At 47.8% G+C, this 22,801-nt stretch overlaps 2 protein-coding genes across 3 annotated transcripts in view; one reads left to right on the top strand and one right to left on the bottom strand.

Moving 5' to 3' along the window:
* SMYD1 (SET and MYND domain containing 1) overlaps window positions 1-5,791 on the top strand; it is a 45,103-nt gene extending 39,312 nt beyond the window's left edge. For both annotated transcript variants that reach the window (XM_058683395.1, XM_058683394.1), the window contains one exon: window positions 1,248-5,791. In XM_058683395.1, the coding sequence (XP_058539378.1) occupies window positions 1,248-1,406 (159 nt within the window). In that variant the 3' untranslated portion in view covers window positions 1,407-5,791. The remainder of the gene's footprint in view (window positions 1-1,247) is intronic.
* A 4,229-nt stretch (window positions 5,792-10,020) lies between these two features.
* Window positions 10,021-16,185, bottom strand: FABP1 (fatty acid binding protein 1). Its single transcript, XM_058683393.1, has 4 exons — window positions 16,052-16,185; window positions 14,271-14,443; window positions 12,020-12,112; window positions 10,021-10,146 (listed from the first exon to the last, which is right to left on the bottom strand). Exons 1-4 carry the CDS (start codon window positions 16,116-16,118, stop codon window positions 10,096-10,098), a joined length of 384 nt encoding a protein of 127 aa, XP_058539376.1. The 5' UTR covers window positions 16,119-16,185; the 3' UTR covers window positions 10,021-10,095.
* Between the last annotated feature and the right edge of the window lie 6,616 nt (window positions 16,186-22,801).

The following is a 22,801-nucleotide window of genomic DNA, read 5'->3' as shown; positions in this document are numbered from 1 at the left end:
TAAGGATGGGAGCTGCAGACCCCAGAGTTCTGGACTCTGCATTTGGGGAGTCCATAGATTGCAGAAGGGAATTCAGAACTGCTTTAGTTCACCATCCCCCTTATTTTACATCTGAGCAAACTGAAGCCCCAGAAAGGGGATTAACCTGTCTCTGGTCACGTAGTGAGTGGATGGCAAAGCTGAGGTTTGAACACTGAGATGCTCCAAGCGTGGACTGGGAAAGCCTAACCAGCAGTATGCGTGCAGCCAGGTACATTAGAATTTGTGCCGCATAGAGCAGAGCTGGGGAGCATAGGCCCTGGAATCAGGCTGCTGAGACTGAACTCCAGCTTTACCACTTTCTAGCTGTGTGAGTGCAAACGTGGAATGTGTGGGCCCCAGTCTCCTCATCAGTAAAATGGAGAAAAAGGATAGGGTTGTGATAAGGGTTCAGTGAGTTAATGTGTAAAAAGCACTCAGAACAGTGCCTAGCAAATGGCCTGGGCTTAATAGCTGGGGTTTCCTTTGTGTTTGGAAGAGCTGGTTTATTTGAGGGGGACAGGGTTCAAAGGACGGTCCTCATTCAGTATGGTACAGGGAAAGAGGACAGACTTCAGTGTCATAAAATGCCTGAGAAGACTAACTTTATGTATAGTATATTAAGTTTGCCAAAGGCTCTGCCTTCTTTACTGCTGTATCCTTAGTGCCTCAATGATGCCTGGCCCTTGGTAAATGTTTCTTGCATGGAAATATGGGAGCATAGGGGCTTTTCTATGCATCACAAACTGTAATCTTCTTGGTCCATTGTGACGTATGAAGGAATCTCACCCACTTTATGTGTGAGGAAACTGAGGTCTGAAAGGAGGTGTCATTTGCCTAAGGTCCCATAGTGTTAGTTGGGACCTATGTGCAGGATCCAGGGTTCAAACCCAATCCCCACTTGTCAGTTCCTGTGAACAAGCATTCTCTGCTGTGAACAATCCCTCAAGCTACTTTCTCAGGGGTCTGCCTCCTTCTCCCTAGCAAACCGAGCCCACTCCCAGGACTTTAAGCCCCCAGAGGATGTGTGTGTATGTGTGTGTGTGTGTGTGTGTGTGTGTGTGTGAGTGTGTATATCTGTGTGTCCTCTGAGTGGGAACAGCTGAATCTCAGTGTCTGGGAGTCATTTACCCCATTGTCTGCCCTTTCCAAAAGGGCGAAGGTAGGTCAGAGGCCAATACGTCCTGGTGACCTGTCATCACCGTTTATCGTGTATTTATGTCCCACAGGCCATGCGGATGCAGACGGAGATGGAGCTGCGCATGTTCCGCCAGAACGAGTTCATGTACCACAAGATGCGTGAGGCCGCCCTGAACAACCAGCCCATGCAGGTCATGGCAGAGCCCAGCAATGAGCCAGCCCCGGCTCTGTTCCATAAGAAGCAATGAGGACCGGTCTGGTGGGGGAGGGGCACCGTGGCTGGGGACCTGGGGAGACGTTCTGGAGGTGGTAGGTTTCTGGGAAGACCCTTGATGAGGAAGTCGGGGTCATGTTCACGCTTGTTGCTGTGGGAGTATACTGCTGTATGTTCCTAAGTTCATTTTGGTCCGTTTACACTCAGTTCGATTCAGTTGAACTCTACCCCAGCCCAGCCTAGCCTAGCCCAATTTATCCTGTAAATATTTATTGGGTGGTAGACCCAAGGGATAAAGAGGCTTCAAATGTAGCTGGGCAGCCAAAATGTAAACAATTAAAGCACAGTATAATAATAAATGCAATGGTAAACTATATGGGGGGGTGCAGTGCAGGGCATGTGGCTGGTGTGCGTGTGTGTGTGTGTGTGTGTGCATGCGTGTGTGCGTGTGTGTGCGCACACGCATTTGGAGGAGTGTCATGGAGGAGATGATATTTGAGCTAAGAGGGTGGCAGGTGCAAAGAGTCTCAGGTGACTGCTGACCCACCTGTGCATGTATCTCAGGGACTGCTGGTCTTACTCATGGTCTGGAATACTCAGGTTTTGTCCGACTAGGATGGATGATGTCTAGTTTCCTCAGATTAGTGTGGGATTATAAAGAAGGGGTGATGTTTGGGCCATTTGAGTTCTACTCAGAGAACCAAAACCTCTTAGTAAATATGAGAATGAGATGAATGTGCAGAAATAGGTGGGGCTTTGCCCAAACCACTCAAGGCCTCAGTTTAGAGTCTGGATTCCAAGTATTATTCTGAAACTATTTCTAAAACACACAGAGGGAGTGTCTCCCCCCACCCATCCTCACTGTCAAGCCTTGATTCCCTGTGATGTGGGTGCTACTTGAACAATATCTGAGATTTTATTGGCCACTGGTCAACCAGGACTGAAGTCTTAGCAGGGTGAAGCTGAAGGAGAAACTTGGAAACACACATACCTGATGGTCATGGGTTCAGCAGAATTGGTTTGGGGAGGTTTTATTTGGTTACATGTGCCTGGATAGTCTTTACTGACTTAGGCGTCATCATAGGCCCCGAGCAAATTTCTATTCCTAGTAAGGAATAATTATGATTTCTCTTGCTTAATTTCTCTCACTGCCCATCCCCCGAGGCCTCTGCAAGTCTCACCAGGGGGAAAGTCTAATCCGGACTCTGCATGCCTAGGTTAGGATCTCCTTGGGGACGTGACTGACTTGTCATCATTTCCTGGGAGGTTGCTATGGTTTCCAGCCAAGAGTTAGGGTCTTGGGATCAGCCAAATCTAGTTGTCCCATTACCTTCTGGGGTCCTAAACTTCTCACCAATGTTTTGGGGGAATCCTGGAGCAAAGCTATCCATTTGGGGAGTGTCACCAACTCTTCTATACCACCTGGGGCCACCCTTGACCCCAGAGCTCTAACCATCTGGAAGCGGTGCCACCAGGCCCCATATTTGTCATCTCTGCCTAAAGTGTTGGTTCCTCCGTTCCTACTTTTTCATCCTCAAAACCACCCACTGCCTCCCTCTTAGCCTTTCCAGTGGCTCTGCAAATATGCCAAAAAACTGTCCAAAAGCTCTGTGAATGTGCTACGTCTTTGCACAATATTCATGTCTGGCATTTGGCTCTTCTTCAAGGATACCCCCTTCTCTAGAAGCTTTCACAGGAAGATTGGCCATTCTTCCAAGCCTTCATACCAACAGACCTACAGATGGCACCAGCATTCTTCCAGGGGCCCAACTGCACATTGAAATAATCGCTTTTCTGCCTCCTATAAAACCTGCCCCCCACCCACTACCCTTCTCTGTCACTGTCGTCTGCCATTCCGCCGGTCATGCTCCCATGTTCATGGTCTTATTTTCCACCCCCTCTGCCTCAAATTTGGTGTCTTCAATGTCCTCTCACAAAAATCATCTAATCCTCTTGCTTCACAGATTCTTTATTTACTCAATTACAGATATCTTTCCAGTTTTTCCATTAGCACCCTCTCCTGACCATAGTTTCTCCATTTTTATTTTATTTTATTTTTAAGTAAACTCTATATGCAGTGTGGGGCTTGAACTCACAACTCTGAGCTCAAGAGTCACATGCTCTACTGACTGAGCCAGCCAGGCGCCTCAATTTCTCCATTTTTGATGTTTAACTTTCTGGTCATTGCTTCCTACCTTTTCGCCTCTCTTTTTTCTCCACCCCAGATTACTATATGACATGTATACTGGAGTGTTTCACCCTGCTACTTTCTTTGCTTCCTTCCAAATAAGCTTCTGCCCGTTGTCCCTTTCTGCCTGGCAGAGTCTCAACCCTGGATTAATTTGGCTGTCTTGTTTTCTGTCTGCTGCTCCTGGAGATGCTAAGAACAGTCAGGGAGAACAGTGGCTCTCTGAAAACATGCACTTCTACAGACTCCTTGCCAACCTCAGCTGGCCTTTGGGCACAGCCCAGAAGTCTTTCATGTGCTCTTCATTGGCTGTCTCTCCCTTTTGCCCAGTAGCTATTTGAGGCCTTCGCTCCTGTCCTCGAGTCCTCTGCTTTCAGCAGAACCTCATCTCCTGCTTCATGGAGAAACAGAGGCCAGAAGATGGGACTCCCTCAATCCTCTTCCCACATTCATGCACGTCTTGTCTGTGCTTGACCTTCTTTTCCTCCTTCCCACATTCGTGGAATGGGAGCCCCTCTCCTCCCACAAAGCTAACTCTCCACCTGTGCTGTGGACTTCTTCTCCTCTGATGTCCTCAGGGCCTTGCTTCACCTTTCATTCCCTCACCACCATGGGTCCTTGACATTCCTCTGTCCATTGCCTTCTTCAATGCCGTCAACAAACGTGCTGAGGGCTCTTTGATCATAATCTTCACAGCCGAGTATTTTTTTTAATGTTTATTTATTTTGAGAGAGAGCGCGCAAGCAAGGGAAGGGCAGAGACAGAGGGAGAGAGAGAGAATCCCAAGCAGGTTCCATGCTCAGTGCAGACAGAGCCCAACATGGGGCTCAATCTCACGATCATATCATGACCTGAGCAGAAATCAAGAGTCAGACACTTAACTCAGGAGCCCACTGAGTACTTTTTTTTAAAGGACTTATCTCTCAGGGCACATGTGTGTCTCAGTCAGTTAAGTGTCCTACCCTTGATTTTGACTCAGGTCATGATCTCATGGTTTGTGAGATCGAGCCCCGCATCAGGCTCTATGCTGACAGCGTGGAGCCTGCTTGGGATTCTCTCTCTTCCTCTCTCTCTGCCCCTGCTCCCACTTGTATGCTCTCTCTCTCAAAATAAATAAGTAACCATTAAAAAAAATAAAAGACTTGTCTCTCATAGTTCTTCTCTGCCTTTCTTGACTTCTCATTTGTTCCTGAACCCACTGCAGGCTGGCTTCCCGAACTCCACTGAAATGGCTCATACCAAGCTCGACTCTGGGGGGGCGGGTACCTTAGTCTGTATATTATTTGGTCTCTCTACACCAGTTGACATTCCCAGCCCTTGATATCTGGATACCACTTCTTGTGATGATCCTCTGGTGTGGTTTCTCTTCTTCCCTGACCCCATTTCTCTACCTGCCCCGGAAACATTGACGTATTTCCTGGGATTGGGTTTGTTCCTTCTGGTCGTTCTTGGTCCGTGCTCATCTTGCTTTGCGCACTCCCTGCATGAGCCCAGCCAGGCCTTTTGTTTAATCACCACCTTGAGGCTGAGAGTGTTAAATCTGTATTCCCAGACCTTGCTCTTGAGCTCCAGCCCCACATACCCCCTCGAATGTTGTCCAGGCACACCACCCTCGGCACATCCAAAACGAAACTCTTTCTCTTTCCTTTCTCCCCTCCCCCACATCTGCCCCTCAGACTGACTTCTGCTCTAGCTACTTGCTTCCACTGCATCCTAGACTCCAGTCAAACCCACTCACTCCTGGGTCCCTGAGTGACCCATGTTCTCCTGGGCCTCTCTTTGAATTTTGAAACATTCTATCTAAAATATCTGAAACCTGCCAACTCCTATTCATCTTTCAACATCCGGTTAGGAAATCACCCCTTCTGTGAAGCCTTCCCTGAGTGCCTTGGATTCTGCTGGCTGCCTATCTCAGTCTCTCACATCACCCTCGAATCCCCCACCATCGCACTGTCCTCATGACTAATAATTGCCTTTTTCCTTGTCTGCCTCCTCCATCAGATTGTGAGCTCCTGGAGGGCAGGAGCTGTGTCCCTTTCTTTGTCTTTCAATCCCCAGAACCTGGCACAGGCCCTGGGACTAGGTGCTCAGTTAATAGGTGTTGAATGAATGAATAAGTGAATGACTTTGCTCATCTCAGAGCAGAAGAGACAAGTAACACTGCGTGTTTTTGAGTTTTTATGTCATAGCAGTCAACAAAGGCCATTAAATTGTCCATATTTCCAAGCAAATATGTGTGGCTTCTTTCTTTCTGATAGTCTGTTTAGAGCAGCACTCTCTGATAGAACTTTCTGTAATGATGAAAATATACCGTATCTGTGTTGTGCAGTACCGTAGCCCCTAGCCCCTACACCTTTCAAGCTCTAGCAATGTGTCTAGTATGAGTGAGGAGCTGAATTTTAAATTTTATTTAATTTCAACTAATTTCAGTTTTAAAAGCCAACGTGGTTACTGGCTGCTGTATTAGACAATGCAGTTTTAGGGAATAGTGTGGTTTTTAAGATTATGGATGCAGAGACAAGTGACGTTCCTTTCTCAGCTCTCCTAATGTTAGCATGACCTTGGACTGGTGATTTCACCCATGCCTCAGTTTCCTCATTTCTACCTACCACACAGAGTTGATGTGAGAATTAAACTTTTAAAATGTGAAAGCCCTCTGAATGGTGCCTGGCTCATCCTAAGTCCTTCGTGGGCACTCTGGCCATGGTGCTGTCCAGGGTCCCTTCCCCTAAGAGGAAAGTGAAGGTCGAGGGTAGATGCAAGCAGCAGTATGTGGGAACCAGCTCTTCCCGGCCTGTGAGAGCGGACTGTGCACATCTCTTCCAAACTCTGCATTCATCAACATCACGTCGATAGCTTGGTATTGGCCATGGTGGGAATATTTATACCGGGGCAATTGGCTTAACTTTAAAAGAACACATTCATTTGTAGTGTTGTTAATCTATAAAAACGCGGTCTGCTACATACGAGTAGCAGAACGAGTAGTTAAAAACGCCATTAAAGAAATCTTTCCTGGGGCACCTGGGTGTCTCCGTTGGTTAAGCGTCAGACTTTGTTCGGCTCAGGTCGTGATCTCAGGGCTTGTGGGTTCAAGCCCCATGTCGGACTCCGTGCTGACAGCTCAGAGCCTGGAGTCTGCTTCAGATTCTCTGTCTCCCTCTCTCTCTCTGCCCCTCCCCTGCCCATGCTCTCTCTCTCTCTCTCTCAAAAATAGATAAACATTAAAAAAGAAAAAAAAAAGAATGCAGGAGGGAATCAGCATAGTTGGGGCATGCAGCAGAGAGAAGAGGAACATATGTGAGGGCAGTCAGAGGTGCAAGCTCTTGGACTGAGGTGTGCACAGTGCTGATGATAACATCCAGTGCGTGAGGGTTAACAGCACCTCTGGAAGCTGCCTTGCCCGCTCCCTGCCCAGCACTACATACAAACCCCCCAATCTCACGTTGCCCAGGAGTACCTCATCAGTCTCAGAGAAGCACAACACGCAGCCTGACCATGGGCCACCACATGGGTTCAATAACTCAGAGTATGGCTATGCAACAGTTTATCTAGCCCTTTCTTACTTGTGGGCATTTTTATATATGTGTTCAAACACTTCTCTAGGAAGACATACAAGAGTGGCATTGCTAGGTGTTAGGGAACTTAGAAAATATTAGTAGATACTGTTACACAATTTATATCTCTACCAATGATGGGAGAGCCATTCTTGACTCATATCCTTGCAAACGCTCCTTATTATCAATCCTTTTACTTTTTACTAATTTAATTTGTAATATGGTATCTCATCTTAAAACCCTCCTCCCTGATTACTTTGAGACTAAGCATGTTTCACACTGTGAATTGCCCATTAATGTGCTCACCCCACCTTCCCATTGACTTGTTGGGCTTCTTACTGATTTGGAAGAGGTTTTTATATTGTGTCAACCTCTGTTATGTAAGTCACAAATAATTTCTCCCACGTGGTTACTTGTTTTGGAAACTGTGTTTATAGTCTCTTTTCATACAAACCTTTGTAATATGGATTAATCTTTTTCTTCATGGTTTTTGCACCTATACGTCAATATATACTGATTTATCTGCTATGTCTATTTTTAATGTTTCACATTTATTCATTTAGCTCTTTAGTTCGTCTAGAACTTATTTTTGTGAATGGCATATTGTAGTGTGCTTTAGGGTTTTTTATTTTTCTTGTATCTTCTACCTCTGAATTCTTACTGAAGCTCTGAAGCTCTTTCCTTAAGTGTGCCTCAGTTCCCCAAATTATGGGCTCCCTCTTTTTCTGAGACCCCACTCCACATATGTCAAATACTGTAGTGCAAAGCAGGAAGAATTTCATCCAATAAACTGGTGTAGATAAAATGCCAGAGGGAGGGAAAGAGTACTTTCAGCTGTGCAATTCAGGAAGTCTTCTTGAAGGAGGCGGCACTTAAATTGCTAGGGCAATGAGAGATTGTTTAGCTTGATTGGAATGTATATTATAGGAAAGGGTTGAAGCTAGATAAGGCAGGGCAGGCTATAATCAAGCAAGGGTCAGCAACCTACAGTCCATGGGTCAGATCCAGCTGCCACTTGTTTCTATATGGTGTGCAAGCTAAGAATGGTATTCTGTGTTTAAATGGTTGAGAAAAAAATCAAGAGAAGAATGCTATTTTATGTCACATGGAAATGATATGAGATTAAAATTTTTTAAATGTTTATTTTTGAGAGAGAGAGACAGAGAGTCAGAGTGAGAAAGACGGAGTAGGGGAGGGGCAGAGAGAGAGGGAAACACAGAATCTGAAGCAGCTCCAGGCTCTGAGCTGTCAGCACAGAGCCTGACGCGGGGCTCAAGCCCACAGACTGCAAAATCATGACCTGAGCTGAAGTGGGACACTTAACTGACTGAGCCACCCAGGCACCCGGAAATGATATGAAAGTTAAATGTCAGTGTCCATAAAGTTTTGTTGGAACACAGCCATGCCCATTTGTTGGTGTATTGCCTGGGCCTGCTTTGTGCTATAGGAGCAGAACTGGGCAGCTGTGATGGGGACTGGATGGCCCATAATGCTGAAAATATTTACTCTCTGGCTTTTTATAGAAAAGGTTTCCTGCCTCCTGATATAGAGACATGAATGCAGGTTGAGGAGTTTGACTCTTATGTGAGAGGCAATGAATTAGGAAGCTTTATGATCAGTGCTATTTTTACGGAAGAGGACTATTAGTAGGGTGGAGATTTGTAGCTGAGGGGGGGTGGGTGGGGAGATGCCATAGGGCCTGTGCAACCATCCCCATTACAAGTTACGGGGTTTCAACTCTGGAAGTGGGAAGAGAGGAGGTGGGAAATGTGACAGGTTCATTCATATTTAAGGCAACTTTGTTGAGAGTGCTCTGTGGGCTGGTGCCATTCTGAGGCTGAAAGACATGATGAAGGTAGACGTGTCTGGGCTTGGCAGTTCTTTGGATGTGGGGGATGAGCACCGTGTCAGCTTGCTAGGGGTGCCATTTCAAAGTACCCCGGACTGCGCAGCGTAAACAACAGAAGTGTATTATCTCACAGTTCTGGAGGCCAGAAGTCTGAGATCATGGTGAAGACAGGGTCATGCTCCCTCTGAAGGAGGTAGGGAAGGATCTGTTCCAGGTCTCTCTCCTAGATTCTGGTACATCCTTGGCTTGTGGCTGCATAACTCTGATCTCCGTGTGGCATCCTCCTCGCGTGGATGTCTCTGTCTGCAAATGTCTCCCTTTCATAAGGACACCAGCCATAATGGATTAGGGGTCCCCCTTACTCCAGCATGACTTCCTTTTAACTTAACCAATTATATTTGCAATGTCTGTATTTCAAAATAAGGTCACAATCTGCCGTCCTGGGGGTTAGGACTTCAACATGTGAATTTTAGGGGGGCGAGGTGCAACTCAACCTGTAACAGCTACCAGAGCCTGATACAAAGTGCTGTTCAGAGAAATCCTTTTTCCACATTCTGCCTTTGCCCATAGCACAGAGGGAATGTCCACCTGACCTTCCTCTGTCCACTTCTGGTGCCTCCTGCTAAGCTCCTCCGTCAGCCCTTCTCCAGGAGAGTGAATTGTTCATTTGGTGGGTCAGAGCCTGGTCTTTTGGTTCATGTCCCTTGGTGGGCGGGGACACCGTGACCATACTGACAGACATAGCTCCCCTTTGCCTGCGCAGCATTCCTGTTCTCTGTCCCCACAGGCAGCCAGCACACCCTCTTACTCCAGCTCCTTGCCTGTCTGGATGACCAGGAACGTCATTCCAGGGCTGCCATACACATCCAGCCACATCTTGGGTTCCCTGTAGGGTCACTTGAGTGGGCAGCCTAGGGTCTGCTTTCAGGGTGAGAATCACCCTTCAGACTTGACCCAGCAGGATGGAACATGCAGATGATCAAGGTTTACAAAGATATAGGTGGTCAGTGGACACTGATACTCAGCACCATCAATGACAGGCTATCAAGAAGAAAAGACTTCTTTTTTTAAAACAAAGTTCGCTTTATTACATTAATTTTACACAGTAAAAGAATATGAAATGCAGACTTGTCTAAATTCTCTTGCTGATTCTCTTGAAGACAATGTTATTCAGTGTCATGGTCTGAAAGTCAAAAAAAAAGAAAAAGAAAAAATCACAAAATGTTCATCTGATGTGGAGTTGCAAAAGGTAATTAAGGCTACAAAATCATCCCAAATATGCTAGCATGAGAAACAACCCGAAGTTTTCTATAGGACCAGAGGAAGGGTTGGCAGTCTTTTCTAAAATCCTTTGCCAGATCTTAGCCACTTCACTTCCTCATGTGGAGAGTTGTCCTGCCTTTCAGTGAATTCCTTTCTATATCAATGGCAGTTAGGGCAAGACCATCCAAATGGGTCCAGTCCAGTCCAATTTCTCAGTTTCATTGAGTGCCTGCTTACTACGTACCAAACACATGTAGAGGACCAAGAGCACATGTGCATGGAAACACACGTAAGCACGTAGCCTGGAACATAGTAGGTATTGCAAAATTTTCCTCCCAAAGAGCTATGAAGCATATAAAAGCATTGGACCATTGGATTAACCAGTTTTTGAATTTTTGGGGGACGTTCCTATCTCCCACACGACCCCACCACCACTGCCCACTGGTTCTCTTGAACAGGTCTGTGACAATGACACAGGGTAATGTCATCAGGGTTACAGAGGAGCCCCTTAGCTTCAGCAGCAATGGAATAGAATGGAAAGAAATAGGTTTGAACCATGGTTCTATAGCTCATTAGCTGGGTGACCTTGGACAGGTCAGCCTGTCTATTAAGTCCCTCAGCCTACCTCCCTCGTGGCAGAGGGAAAGATTAGGGGAGCTATCAAATGCATATCAAAGTACAAAAAAAGCCTATCAAAGGACTTTGGCCAGAACTGAGTCTAGGCTCATCTCCCTTCCTCCTTCTGGCACCTTCCTGATGTGCTGTGAATGTGTCCAATAGGGGTGGGGCCACATGTTTCCTGGCTGACTCTCACACCCTCCCTAGTTGAGGGATTTTTCCCACTTGAACAGGGGTGCAACAGACTCCCTGGGTAGTGTTCTGCCTTCTGTTACTCCCCAAAGCAAAGAAGAGCCATGGGAATATAACTGCAGGAGAAACACTGTACTATTCACCCCCAAATCAGCGATAAGACATGGTTGACAGTCAGGCACCAAGGAGGATTGCACAACTGGTGTGTGCCACTCTGATAAGCTGCCACAAAGCTGCTATGAATATGATTCTCCTCGTAAATGCCTGTGAGCAAGTCTTATGGCCACATCCCAGTGGAGACTGAGAAAGGTGGGCCACGCACGAACAGTGGCTCGTCCTACCAAGCACCTCTTGTTCCCCCATCCCATTTGGGTGTGGGTAGAAGAAAGAAGACAGCAATGAGGAGAGAAGGAAGAGCAGGAGGTTGACCCCAACCTGGAAAGTGGGGACAGAAGGGCAGACTGAAGGAACTCAGGAGAGGTGGAGAAGCACCAGCTGGGGCCCACCTCCAACACATGGGGGGTCTTGGGTGAATTAAAAAAGGACGCCCCTTCCTCAAGATACTATACTTCTATCTGCTGGGAAACTATCCAAATACACTGCATTAGTTTTGTCAGAACAAGACGGTTAACTGACATGCACTTCAAGATGGTAATAAGAATACAAGTCTACACCATCTAAAATGGGAGTGGCTCCCTGTAGGGTTGTTCAGGGTACAGCTGTGGAGGACGGCCCTGTGTGACAGGCCCCAATAAGAGGAACCCTAGTTCTGCCATTCCCTGGCTATGTGTTGCCTCAGTTTCCCCACTTAGAAAACTTAGGGTTGTTGGGTAAGATAGAACGTGTGTAAAGTGCCGAGCATAACGGGTCCTCAGTAAGTGGTAGCAGAGACTGACAACAGGAAAGGTGATAGAGCTCCTCCCCACTCTACCTCTCCCCTCCCCTCAAGCACTGGGAACCATAAGCTCAGAGGGCCAACTTACATTGGTGATTGTGTCGCCATTGAGTTCGGTCACAGACTTGATGCCTTTGAAAGTTGTCACCAGCTTATTGTCACCTTCCATCTGAACCACTGCCTGCAGGAGACAGAAGAGATGACCTGTGAGGAACGTCTCGCTAATGAGGCTGGCTCCCCTGCAGGGGTCTCTGCTTACGGCAACCTCAGCCTAGCATACCCCCTTGTTCTCCGGCTCTAAAGATGGGAGGTTCATTTAAAAGCTAAAGAAGGGGAGCCTGGGTGGCTCAGTTGGTTAAGCGTCTGACTTTGTCTCAGGTCATGATCTCCCGTGGGTTCAAGCCCTGCATTGGGCTCTGTGCTGACAGCTTGCGGAGCCTGGAGCCTGCTTCAGATTCTGTGTCTCTGTCTCTCTCTCTCTGCCCCTCCCCTGCTCACACTCTGTCTCTTTCTGTCTCTCAAAAATAAATAAAAATTAGAAAAAAATTTAAAACCTAAAGAAAATGTCAGGGCTCCTTTTGTCAAACTTTTATTTTTTTTAATTTTTTTTAGTGTTTTTAATTTTATTTTTGAGAGAGACAGAGACAGATTGCGTGCTGAGGAGGGGGCAGAGAGAGGGGGAGACACAGAATCCGAAGCAGGCTCCAGGCTCCGAGCTGTCAGCACAGAGCCCGACGTGGGGCTCGAACCCACGAACCGTGAGATCATGACCTGAGCTGAAGTCGGCCTCTTAACCGAAGGAGCCATCCAGGGGCCCCAAAAACTTTTAATTTATGATATGTGAACTAGAAATGAGCATAGGACACCGAAGTGGTGTCGACTACAAGCACTAAAATAAAATCAGTAAAATCTTAATTGTCCAAGCTGATGGAAAGAGGTAGTAGCAAAATTCCAACTACTGGCCAGTTGGGAAAACACATATTTAGCTTTGGTATGTATTCCTTCTGGCACGTTTATGTGTTCTATTGTGGTCTCTGTTTCAAGCCTTATGTGTCCAGGAAGAAGCAACAGAAACCCAGCAAGTAACAGAACACCCTGGCCAAAGTTAGAAATTTGCCTCCAGGATGGACAATTGGAAAAAGACACTGTGGGGGCGCCTGGGTGGCTCAGTCGGTTAAGCGGCCAACTTCAGCTCAGATCATGATCTCGCTGTCCGTGAGCTCGAGCCCCGCGTCGGGCTCTGTGCTGACAGCTCAGAGCCTGGAGCCTGTTTCAGATTCCGTGTCTCCCTCTCTCTGACCCTCCCCCGTTTGTGCTCTGTCTCTCTCTGTCTCAAAAATAAATAAACGTTAAAAAGAAAGAAAGAAAGAAAGAAAGAAAGAAAGAAAGAAAGAAAGAAAGAAAGAAAGAAAGAAAGAAAGAAAGAAAGAAAAAGACACTGTGGTAAAACCCATAAGGGCTTGCCCCTTACTATGGGCCTCTCAAGAAAATTTCCTATTACAGATTTCCTGACCTGTGATGTTATATCTGGAGAAGCGGAAATAAGAGGCCATCAGAAGAGGTAAAAAGGCCAGCATGCTGAGGCCGATGCATAAATTGTCTGGAGGGGAAGGGTGAAGATGGCTGCTCTGTGGCGTTGGCTGTGCTGGGGTGTGTGGATTTTCCCAGGGAGGAAGAGAGGTCTCTAGTGAGGAGCCTCCTGCCCCCTGGATTTCTCTGCCATCTCCTTCTGACCACTCCCATAGTCTACACCCAGGGTACTGCACACCCTGAGCCACAGCCCAGCGGAATGATGGTGCCCTGCCCACTGCCTTCAGTCGGGGAAGGGTGTCTGTGCCCATTTTACAGATGAGGTAGCTGAGGCCAGGGGCTCGGACTCAGTCTGAGGGCCTGCCTGGGGTCTTGGTATTCTGGTATTCTTGATATTGCCAGCCCCTCCTCCAGGAAGTCTCTCCCCATGACCAGCAGCTCTAGGCTCAGCAAGGCCAGTTTCCTTTGGGCTCAGGGATGACATCACAGCTCTGCTTAGGGTTTTTTGCTGACTCCTGCTTGTCTGGGCCTGGGAGAACTTGTGACTGGTCCCCCCATATCCTCCACATGGGAGAGCTCGGGTTCTTGGGTCAGAGCACCCACACAGTCACAGGAAAACAGGAAGGGTTTCCTTAGAGCTTCTTCCCTAGAGCTGTCTTGTCTTTCTGCCTCCCAGCCCAGAAGTGGGTTCAGAGATAAGGTATCCATGGTGGGGACTGTGAGGTGAGAGCCTGGTGGGATGAAGCTCTGCAGCCAGGTTCCAAGGAAAGTTCCAGAACCAGAAGGTGGCTCGAGGGGGCACCTCCTACCTTGACCTTCTCCCCAGTCATGGTCTCCAGCTCACACTCCTCCCCCAAAGTGAACTCATTTTGGATCACTTTGGACCCCGTGGTGATGGTGAGCTTGAAGTGCTTCCCGTTCTGCACGATCTCCGACACCCCCTTGATGTCCTTCCCCTTCTGGATGAGTTCGTCAGGCAGACCTGGTGGAAACCATGTGAGGTTCAGAGATGAGCAGAGGTGGGGATTGCCAGGCGACGGTCACAGAGAAACTTTGTGGCACGGGGCAGGGAGGGAGGCGCCGTGCCCCCCCCCGAGACCGCAGGCACGAACCAAGTCCTGTGAGCAACATGGGCTGACCTCTGAAGGGAAAGGTTAGTGGCCTGCCTCGGTCTGACCTGGCGGTCTGCTGTTTTGCCAGGAGGGTTGTAAAGAGGACACTCCTGGGTCCCGCAGAACCTGTCCTCTGGTGAGCACCCTGGTTCTCGCTCGCTCTCCCTCCTCACGCCAGACTTTGCTCTCTGAGTGTCAGCGTGCCATTCTCCACACCCAGACTGACCGCACGGTTCGTTTTCTGAGCCAGGTCCCTACTGAGAGTGAGAGGAGCAGCTACGAATAAGGTGCCGGGGCAACACTCACAAGCTGGGGTTGTGTCCACAAAGCCTCCTTCCCCTACCCCTGCCTCAGCCTCTGCTGTCGAGGCTCTTGAGGAAGGCACAGTGGGAGTCCCTCACCCTGGGACAGAGCTTCACAAATTTCAGGCCATATCTATACTGTTAAACAAATTGAGGTCCACGTGCAGTGTCAGTGGGGGTGGAGTGTCCTATGGCCCAGGTAAAGGATTCAAAATAGAGATGATATGACACCCTATAGGAGAAGAGCCTAGTCCTTGCCTATCCCTGACGGTCCTCCTCTCCTGCCTTCTGTCTTCCCCACCCTGTCCCTCCTGGGCACCCTTCTTTGGCACATCGACCCTTTATTCAGAAGGTTCCCGCTACCTGGAGCACGTTCCCCTCTCCCTGTCCCCTAGGGGACATTCGCTCATCTTCCAAGGCCCAGCCTAGGCTCACCTTCACCACCACCAAGACTTCCATCCATGCCCTCCCGCGAGCACCTCATCCTCCTGCACATGACTCTGGGAGTCACGGGGGATTAGAGTTGGGTCTCTGGAAACAGCCTCTACTTCAAATCCCAAGGCAGACACTCCTGCCTGTGTGAACTTGGTCAGGATCACTTAACCTTCTCAGGCCTCAGTTGTCTTGATTGTGAAATGGGAAAAATACTAGTACCCAACTTAGAGATTTGTGGTGAGGATTTATTACATGTGAAGGGCCTAGCACAGTGCCTGGCAGTGAGTCAGTGCTCAGTACACATCAGGGGATACTTTGTTGCATCTATCTCGTCTCTTTGTCTGTCTGTAAACTGTGACTTGGAAATGTGGCTCATTGTTATCTGTCTCCCTGGTATCCATCCAACACGGCATATGATTGGAGTTGAATCAATGTTAGAAGAATGAATGAATGAATGAATGAATGAGTAGGCTCACACAGTGAGGTACCAGCAGAGATTGGTTCGATCCAGATCAGCCCCTAGCGTGGTGCTTTCCACTTGCCTACGAAGTAGTCTCGTCCAGTGAGTGATACTAGCACAAGCCGCAAATATCTGCAGAGGATGCACCACATGGCCTCTGGCCTGTGCAGAGCCTGAAACTTTCCTCCCATCCCAGCATCGAGACTCTGATTCGCTACCCCTGGCAGGGCCAGACCCTCATCGCCATGACCCCCCGCCTTGGCGTCCAGCCCAGCACTTACCGACTGCCTTCATGAAGGCCTCAAAGTTTTCCTGGCTCTGTAGTTGGTACTTGCCGGAGAAGTTCATGGTGGCAATGAGGCTCCCTCCACAGCTGATGTGCAGCTCTGTGGGCTGCGATGTCCAGTGTGGGCTGATTTATAGGGGGCTCCTTCCGCTTAGAATGTTGGCCATAGGTCAGCAGCTGTCGACTCCTTTATGGCCAGGTTCAAACATTAACTGCTAGGAGCAATGGTCAACGATAAAAAAACCAGGATGGGCACAGCAGTGGTTTGCTCTAATTCAGCAAACATTAGTGGAGGTCAGTCAAGTGCAAAGCCCTAAGTCCCTGCGACATTAATGTGCTAATCCTCCATGAAATGTAAATTTGTGTGTATATGTATGCTTACATATATGTACACACATATATGTTCCTGCATGAACAGGTATGTGTGCATATGTATGTAAGTGTGTGCATATACATGCGTGTGTGTTGAGATGTAGATACACAGAAAAATACCAAAGAACCCCTTTAAACTCAGAACTTCACCTTATTGGGCGTCTGGGTGGCTCAGTCATTAAGCATCTGACTTTGGTTCAGGTCACGATCTCAGGGTTTGTGAGCTTGAGTCTCACCTCTGGCCTCACTTCTCTTGGTCCCTCTCTCCGCCCTCACTCACTTGTGCCCCCCCTCTCTCTAATAATAATAAAAAAGGAACAAAAAACCTTCATCTTATTTACATAACCTTATGATCTCTTCCATTTTTATCATTACGCAAACTTAATTTTTACAAAGTTGTCATAAGCCCCTAGAGCTATTTTGTATTCTGGTAATCCTCTTGATAATTGTAAGTTCTGCACAGTCCACGCCAGTCTTCGTTTAAAGATGTCAAAGTACTGGGGCGCCTGGGTGGCTCAGTCGGTTAAGTGGCCGACTTCGGCTCAGGTCATGATCTCGCGGTCCGTGAGTTCGAGCCCCGCGTCGGGCTCTGTGCTGACAGCTCAGAGCCTGGAGCCTGTTTCGGATTCTGTGTCTCCCTCTCTCTGACCCTCTCCCATTCATGCTCTGTCTCTCTCTCTCTCAAAAATAAATAAACGTTAAAAAAAATTAAAAAAAAAAGATGTCAAAGTACTACGTACTGAAGGGCAGATGGGAACCATTGAAATGGGGTGTATGGAAGTTGAGATGCACTTTATTAGGCAGAGACGAGGTAGGAGAAAGAAAGCAGGTAGTACGTGCTGGGCTGTACATATTGACAGCTGAAGGTGTCAGGGGCGCCCATGCCTGGGTTTGCTTTCCCGATGAGGCTCTGCCCATCCTTCACCTCCACCTGTTCACCTCCTCTATAAACCATCTGGGCTCCTGGAGCACTTCACAAATACCTATCATCCAAATCCTACTGGGATTATTTCTCTATGTATTCTTTTTCATTTCTTCCTTGGTATTCCCAATACCCGGCACATAGCAATTGTCCAATTCATGATGAGTCAGCAAATAAAAACCATCAAAGGATAATGAGGCCATGGATCTTCTTGTTAAAGGAAAATAAGAAACATGGAGTAGTCGGGTTGGCCCATTATCCCCTCAAATCACTGAAACCCTGGGGCTGGGCAGCCAGGATCAGGGTGTGTGTGTGTGTGTGTGTGCGTGTCTAACCGGGCATGTATGCCTAGATGAATCTCCAGTGTGAGAGGAGGTGAACAGGGCTGGCAACATGTGACCCCAGACCCCAGGGCCAGCCACTGTCTTCCCATCCCTGCCCATTCTTTCTCCTTCTCCTGCACCAGGAGAGATCTGCTCTGCCATTCCAGCCTGCACCAGGGAGATCACAGCCAGAGTCCTCTGTTTCCTGGAAGTGCTCTCCCCTACCAGGAGATCCTGTCTGTTCTCGTCTGCAGCACGATCCCCAGGAAGCCTACATGCTCACTTACCCACCTGCCAACTCTGGGTTCCTGGGGGTCTGCTCTGGAGACCCAGCAGCCCTCAGGTTCTGGTTGTAGATGAGTCAGGGGATAGGTGAGTGGATGAAGGTTCGTGCCAAGGACACAGGAAGACAAACCTAAGGAGGAGCACGGCACTCATGTAAGTGCGTCAGCCCGCAGTAGAGGCGTCTCTGTTATTTCCAACTCCCTCACCCATCCTCTCCCAAAACTCCAGAATCTGAGACATGGTGATCCGGCAAAGTACCTGAGAAGTCCTCTCATCCACCCATGTGCTCAATGTCAAAGTCCTCCTCCTTTCTGTGGAGACATCACTCCCTTCTGAGCGGCATGTGCAGAGGGCACTGGTTGCCTGCCATCATGTGGATCCTAAGACCAGTCAACCTTTCCCTCCAGCGCAGAGAGGTGCTCAACTCTGCCCTCTCTGCTCGGCCCTCCTCCTCTAACAGTGCCCAGGACACAAAGTGCTTTCCAGGCCACAGGTCAGGATGGTCCTTGGCGAACACTAAGCAGGCGTGTATGTCCAGAACTCACAGGCATTTTTAGCTAACTCAAATGCCCTTGCACCTAGCTGGCAGTGAGAGAGTGGCTCACGGGATGACAGGCACATCCTCTCATCTTGTTCTGAACCTTGATTATGTACCTTTATATATGTCTGATTGTATTGAGGGTGCCCATAGTAGACCCTAATCTCTTCCGTGTGGGACAATGATTTTTTATTTTATGTATGTATATGTAAGGAAGTCAAAAATCCGGTGTCTTAAGAATTAGCATCAGAATTCCTCTCTGATATGAACTGTGTGTGTGTGTGTGTGTGTGTGTGTGTGTGTGTGTGTATGAATGGCTAAAGAAGCTGCTTGGGAGAGAGTGAGTGAAACCTACGGTCTGTGGTCAACCAGGGCTAAGGTAGTGATGGGGAAGGACTTCTGGGTTGTGCAGGACCCAGGGAGAGGCTTGGTTGTGTCTTCTTTCTCCACCTGGACATCAGGGAAAGGAAAGAACAGTGCAGCAGGCAAAAAGGAGGGGGAACCACTGAGTGGGTATGGGGTGATGGGTCACAAAGACACCCCCAGTAACAGTGAGGCACTAAGGGCTTCCAGGAAAGCTAATGTTGAATTTGAAGCTGCTCATTGGCCACAAAGTGAATCTTTATCCATTTTTTTAAATTCTCTCCCCAGCTATCTCAAATGCTTCAGTAAATTACAATTCATAAATCAATACATGTGCAAATAGAAAATGATGAAGGGCTGAGCTTCATTTCCAGATTGATGTCCTGGAGTTGAAACAGTATAGAACTTCCTCAACTTACGATGGTGTCACATCCCAACAAACCCATTGTGAGCTAAAAATGTGTCTAATCCACCTGACCTACTGAACATCGTAGCTTAGCCCAGCCCACCTTACATGTACTCAGGATACTTACATTAGCCTACAGCTGGGCAAAATCATCTAACACAAAGCCTATTATATAATATAGTATTGAATATCTCATGTATTTTATTGACTACTGTACTGAAAGTGAAAAACAGAAAAGTTTGCCTGGGTACAGAATGGCTGTTAGTGTATGGATTGTTTTACTCTTGCGATCCCATGGCTGATGGAGCCAAGGCTATTTGTTGCAGCCCAGCATCACAAGAGACGATCGTACTGCATATCACCAGCCTGGGAAAGCATCAAAAGTCACAAAGTACGGGTTCTATTGAATGAGTATCACTTTCACACCATCGTAAACTCAAAAACTCCCAAGATGAACATAGGTCAGGGACTGTCTGTATCAGAGAGTAGAGTGTCTATGGGAGTACAGTCCCTCCAAGGATCCCCAGAAATCTTAGCAAGGGGTTTGGGGGAAATTAATCTAATTTTATCCAAATCCCAGAGTGCCATGTGGTCTGAGATGGCATCTGGGTGACGTAGGCTAATAGCAACTGGCTAACAGCTAGTGTGTGTCTGTCTAATGGCCATAGTGACTGAGTGCTGGACTAAATTCAAGTCATGCTTGAGACCCCACCCACACCACCTCACCTGCCACCTGCCCAAAGAACTTTTCAAACACTTATCAAGGAGTAAATCAGTAAAAATTTGCACCAGTGGGGAGCATAGGAGCTCTGTAGTCTAAAGCCAATGAAATAACCACTAAGAAAATGGCAATAATGAGACCATTTAAACCCCCATCTCCCAGCCATTAAGTGTTCCATCTGGGAGGATCTCCTGGCAGTGCCTTGGCTACACCATGGTCTCTTGTGCCACCACTGGCTGCCCAACATCTATCCTCAGATGAAGGGTACCTGGGTCTACATCTAGACCCTCTCCCCTTAACCACAGATGTCAAATGACACACCCCATAGTGCTGTTCTCTGGGCTCCAAGGTGGAGAGCAGGAAGGAAGGTCATGAATTTTTCTCCTTAGAGGAAGTTAGCACCCATCCCAGAGCCCTGTCAGGAAGCCTGGGATAGGAACTCCTTTTCTGGTATCTGAGAGCTGACTCTTTCCAGACCCTTCTGCCTGCCTCTGTACTTCTTGCCTACCCAGTCCAGGCAGCACCTGGGCATGATTCACTCAGAGGCTGGTCAATGGACTGGCACAACAGTGAAGACCCACCAGCTTTTGGAGCAAAGAGCCTGACAGACATGAGGCAAGGGCCTCCTCTCTCCCCAAGATCCCAGAGAGGGCCTTCTCAGGTAATCGGCAACGGCCTCTTTTGACCCCTACCCCCCATTTTTTTTTAGTGAGTCTTGGGGCCAAGAAAGTTAGTGGCCATTTAAAAATCTAACACTTGTAAGTAGCTTTCCATAAAATTAGGAGAGAGTTATGATATCCCCTGCCCACAAGCTAAGCAAACACAAGAAGAGATAAGCTTAACTGCAATGACAAAGTTCAAGTGGCTTTCAAGAAGAAAAAAAAAAAAAAAGACTCTCACTTCATGGGAGCAATGTGTGATTTCTCAGCCCCCAAACAATAATGCCTTCCCACTTCCCACTAGACATCCCTTCTCATGCTCCCTCTTCGGATGAGCAGTGTGGAGGCATGGGAGAAGGGGAGACGTGCTCTTGGTGGTCAGAATATGACTGGCATTCATTTTAAGCCAGGTACCTCTACAGTTGTATCTGATCCCAGGGTGTCCGCAGTGCCAGCGTGCCCATTCCAGGGTGTTACAGGAGGTGCCCTGAGCTGCCCATACTTCTGCAAGAGGCAGGTCTGCGGAGGGGAAGGACTTGGGTTTGGGCCCGGATTTCTCTCCCTGATGTGTGATCCTGGACAAATCACTCAGCCTTATGGAGCCTCTACTTCCTTTTCTGTGAAATGGTCATGGCATTCTCTGCCTTGTGAAAACACTGTGTAAACTGTCAAGTCCTTCAGGACCGTGAAGCTCCTATCAGAGGGGGCCAGAGCACTTTGCATTGGCTTTTCCAGGTGTCTCAGAGGTATCTCCAGCCCAGGACCAATTTTTATGTGTACCTCTTGGCTTGGGGACAAGCTCCTTCACATCTCTCTGGGCTGGTGGGTAGTGCCTTCCAACCCTGCCGGCCATCTCTCCCACTTTGTGTATTTTACAAGCCCGAGGCCCCATCTCCTGCTCCTGAGGGCATGGAAACCCATATTCTTGGCCAACAGGACTTATTTCCAGGTCTGGCCACCCCTCCCCTGCAGGCACCCCAGCCTCATCAAACTGCTTACTGTTCTTTCAGTTTCCTCTGTGCTTGTGGAACTTGGGGATTTTTCTTTCTTTTCTTCTTGTGACCTCAGATGTATATCTGAAAGACTGTTAGGGTTCAGCCTGCACATTTTTGCCATGCTGAGGGAAGAGCTTACATCAGCTCAGTTGGCCATGTCATGGGACCTGGAAGACTTGTGATTTTATCATGTGCTGTCTTAAATCCTTTTGGTGGGATTTCGGGATGCACATTTTTCAACAAAAAATTTTTGAAAGACATTATTTTTATTTATTTATTTACTTTTAGAGACAGAGCGAGCAAGGAAGAGGCAGAGAGAGGGAGAGAGAGAATCCTGAGGAGGCTCCAATGCTGGCAGCACAGAGACCTTAACCAAAATCAAGAGTCAGGTGCTTAACCCTTAACCCACTAGCTGAGGTGGCCCTAAAAGACATTCCTTAAGCTTTGCTTTTCATATGCTTATTCTATCTCGAGCATTGCATTTCCTTAAAGAGCCCTCTGTAAATGACTGTCCAGTATTTAGAATGGAATCTGCCTTAAAACCATCCAATATCCTTGGCATTTTTAGATGTCTGCCTGCTTGAAGAACCCAATGGGGCCCAAAAGTGCAAATATGATAAACAAACTTTGTGTGTGGTGGTTTGCACTGTGAAAAGAATCACACTACACAGACTGCACTGAAAAGTCCACTTAACAAAATTTCCCTTTATAACTTTTAGGACTATCCTTGTTGTAGAAAGGGAAACCTTCCTGTGATTTATTTAAGCCACCCCTCCACCCCTGCCCCACGAGTTCTCCTTTACTGTGACACAGTGGAGTGAAAAATCCTGTGGATTCTGTGGCAGGCAATGGGGATGATTTGTGAGCTGATGTAATCAAGAGACAACTCAAAACTTATCTGTAAGTCTTGTTTATTAGGCTTCTATTTTGGCTGTGAAGCTAATAGTGTTTGCTTGTCCTATGTCCCTGTGTCCTTGTGTCCCTTGCTCTCTGAGGGTTGAAAGCTAGTCCAGTTGGCCTCAAAGTCAGCCTGACACTTCAAAGAGAAATCTCACCAGCCTGTCACCTCTGCCCTGCAACTCTGCCTTCTCTCTGCTTTAGAGCCATGAGTCACCAGCCCTTCAGAGCTGGGACAGCCACTCCACTGACATCTCTCAAGGT

Source organism: Neofelis nebulosa, chromosome 9 (assembly GCF_028018385.1).
Source record: "Neofelis nebulosa isolate mNeoNeb1 chromosome 9, mNeoNeb1.pri, whole genome shotgun sequence".
Classification (NCBI taxonomy): Eukaryota; Metazoa; Chordata; class Mammalia; order Carnivora; family Felidae; genus Neofelis; species Neofelis nebulosa.
This window is presented reverse-complemented; position numbering and strand designations above follow the sequence as displayed.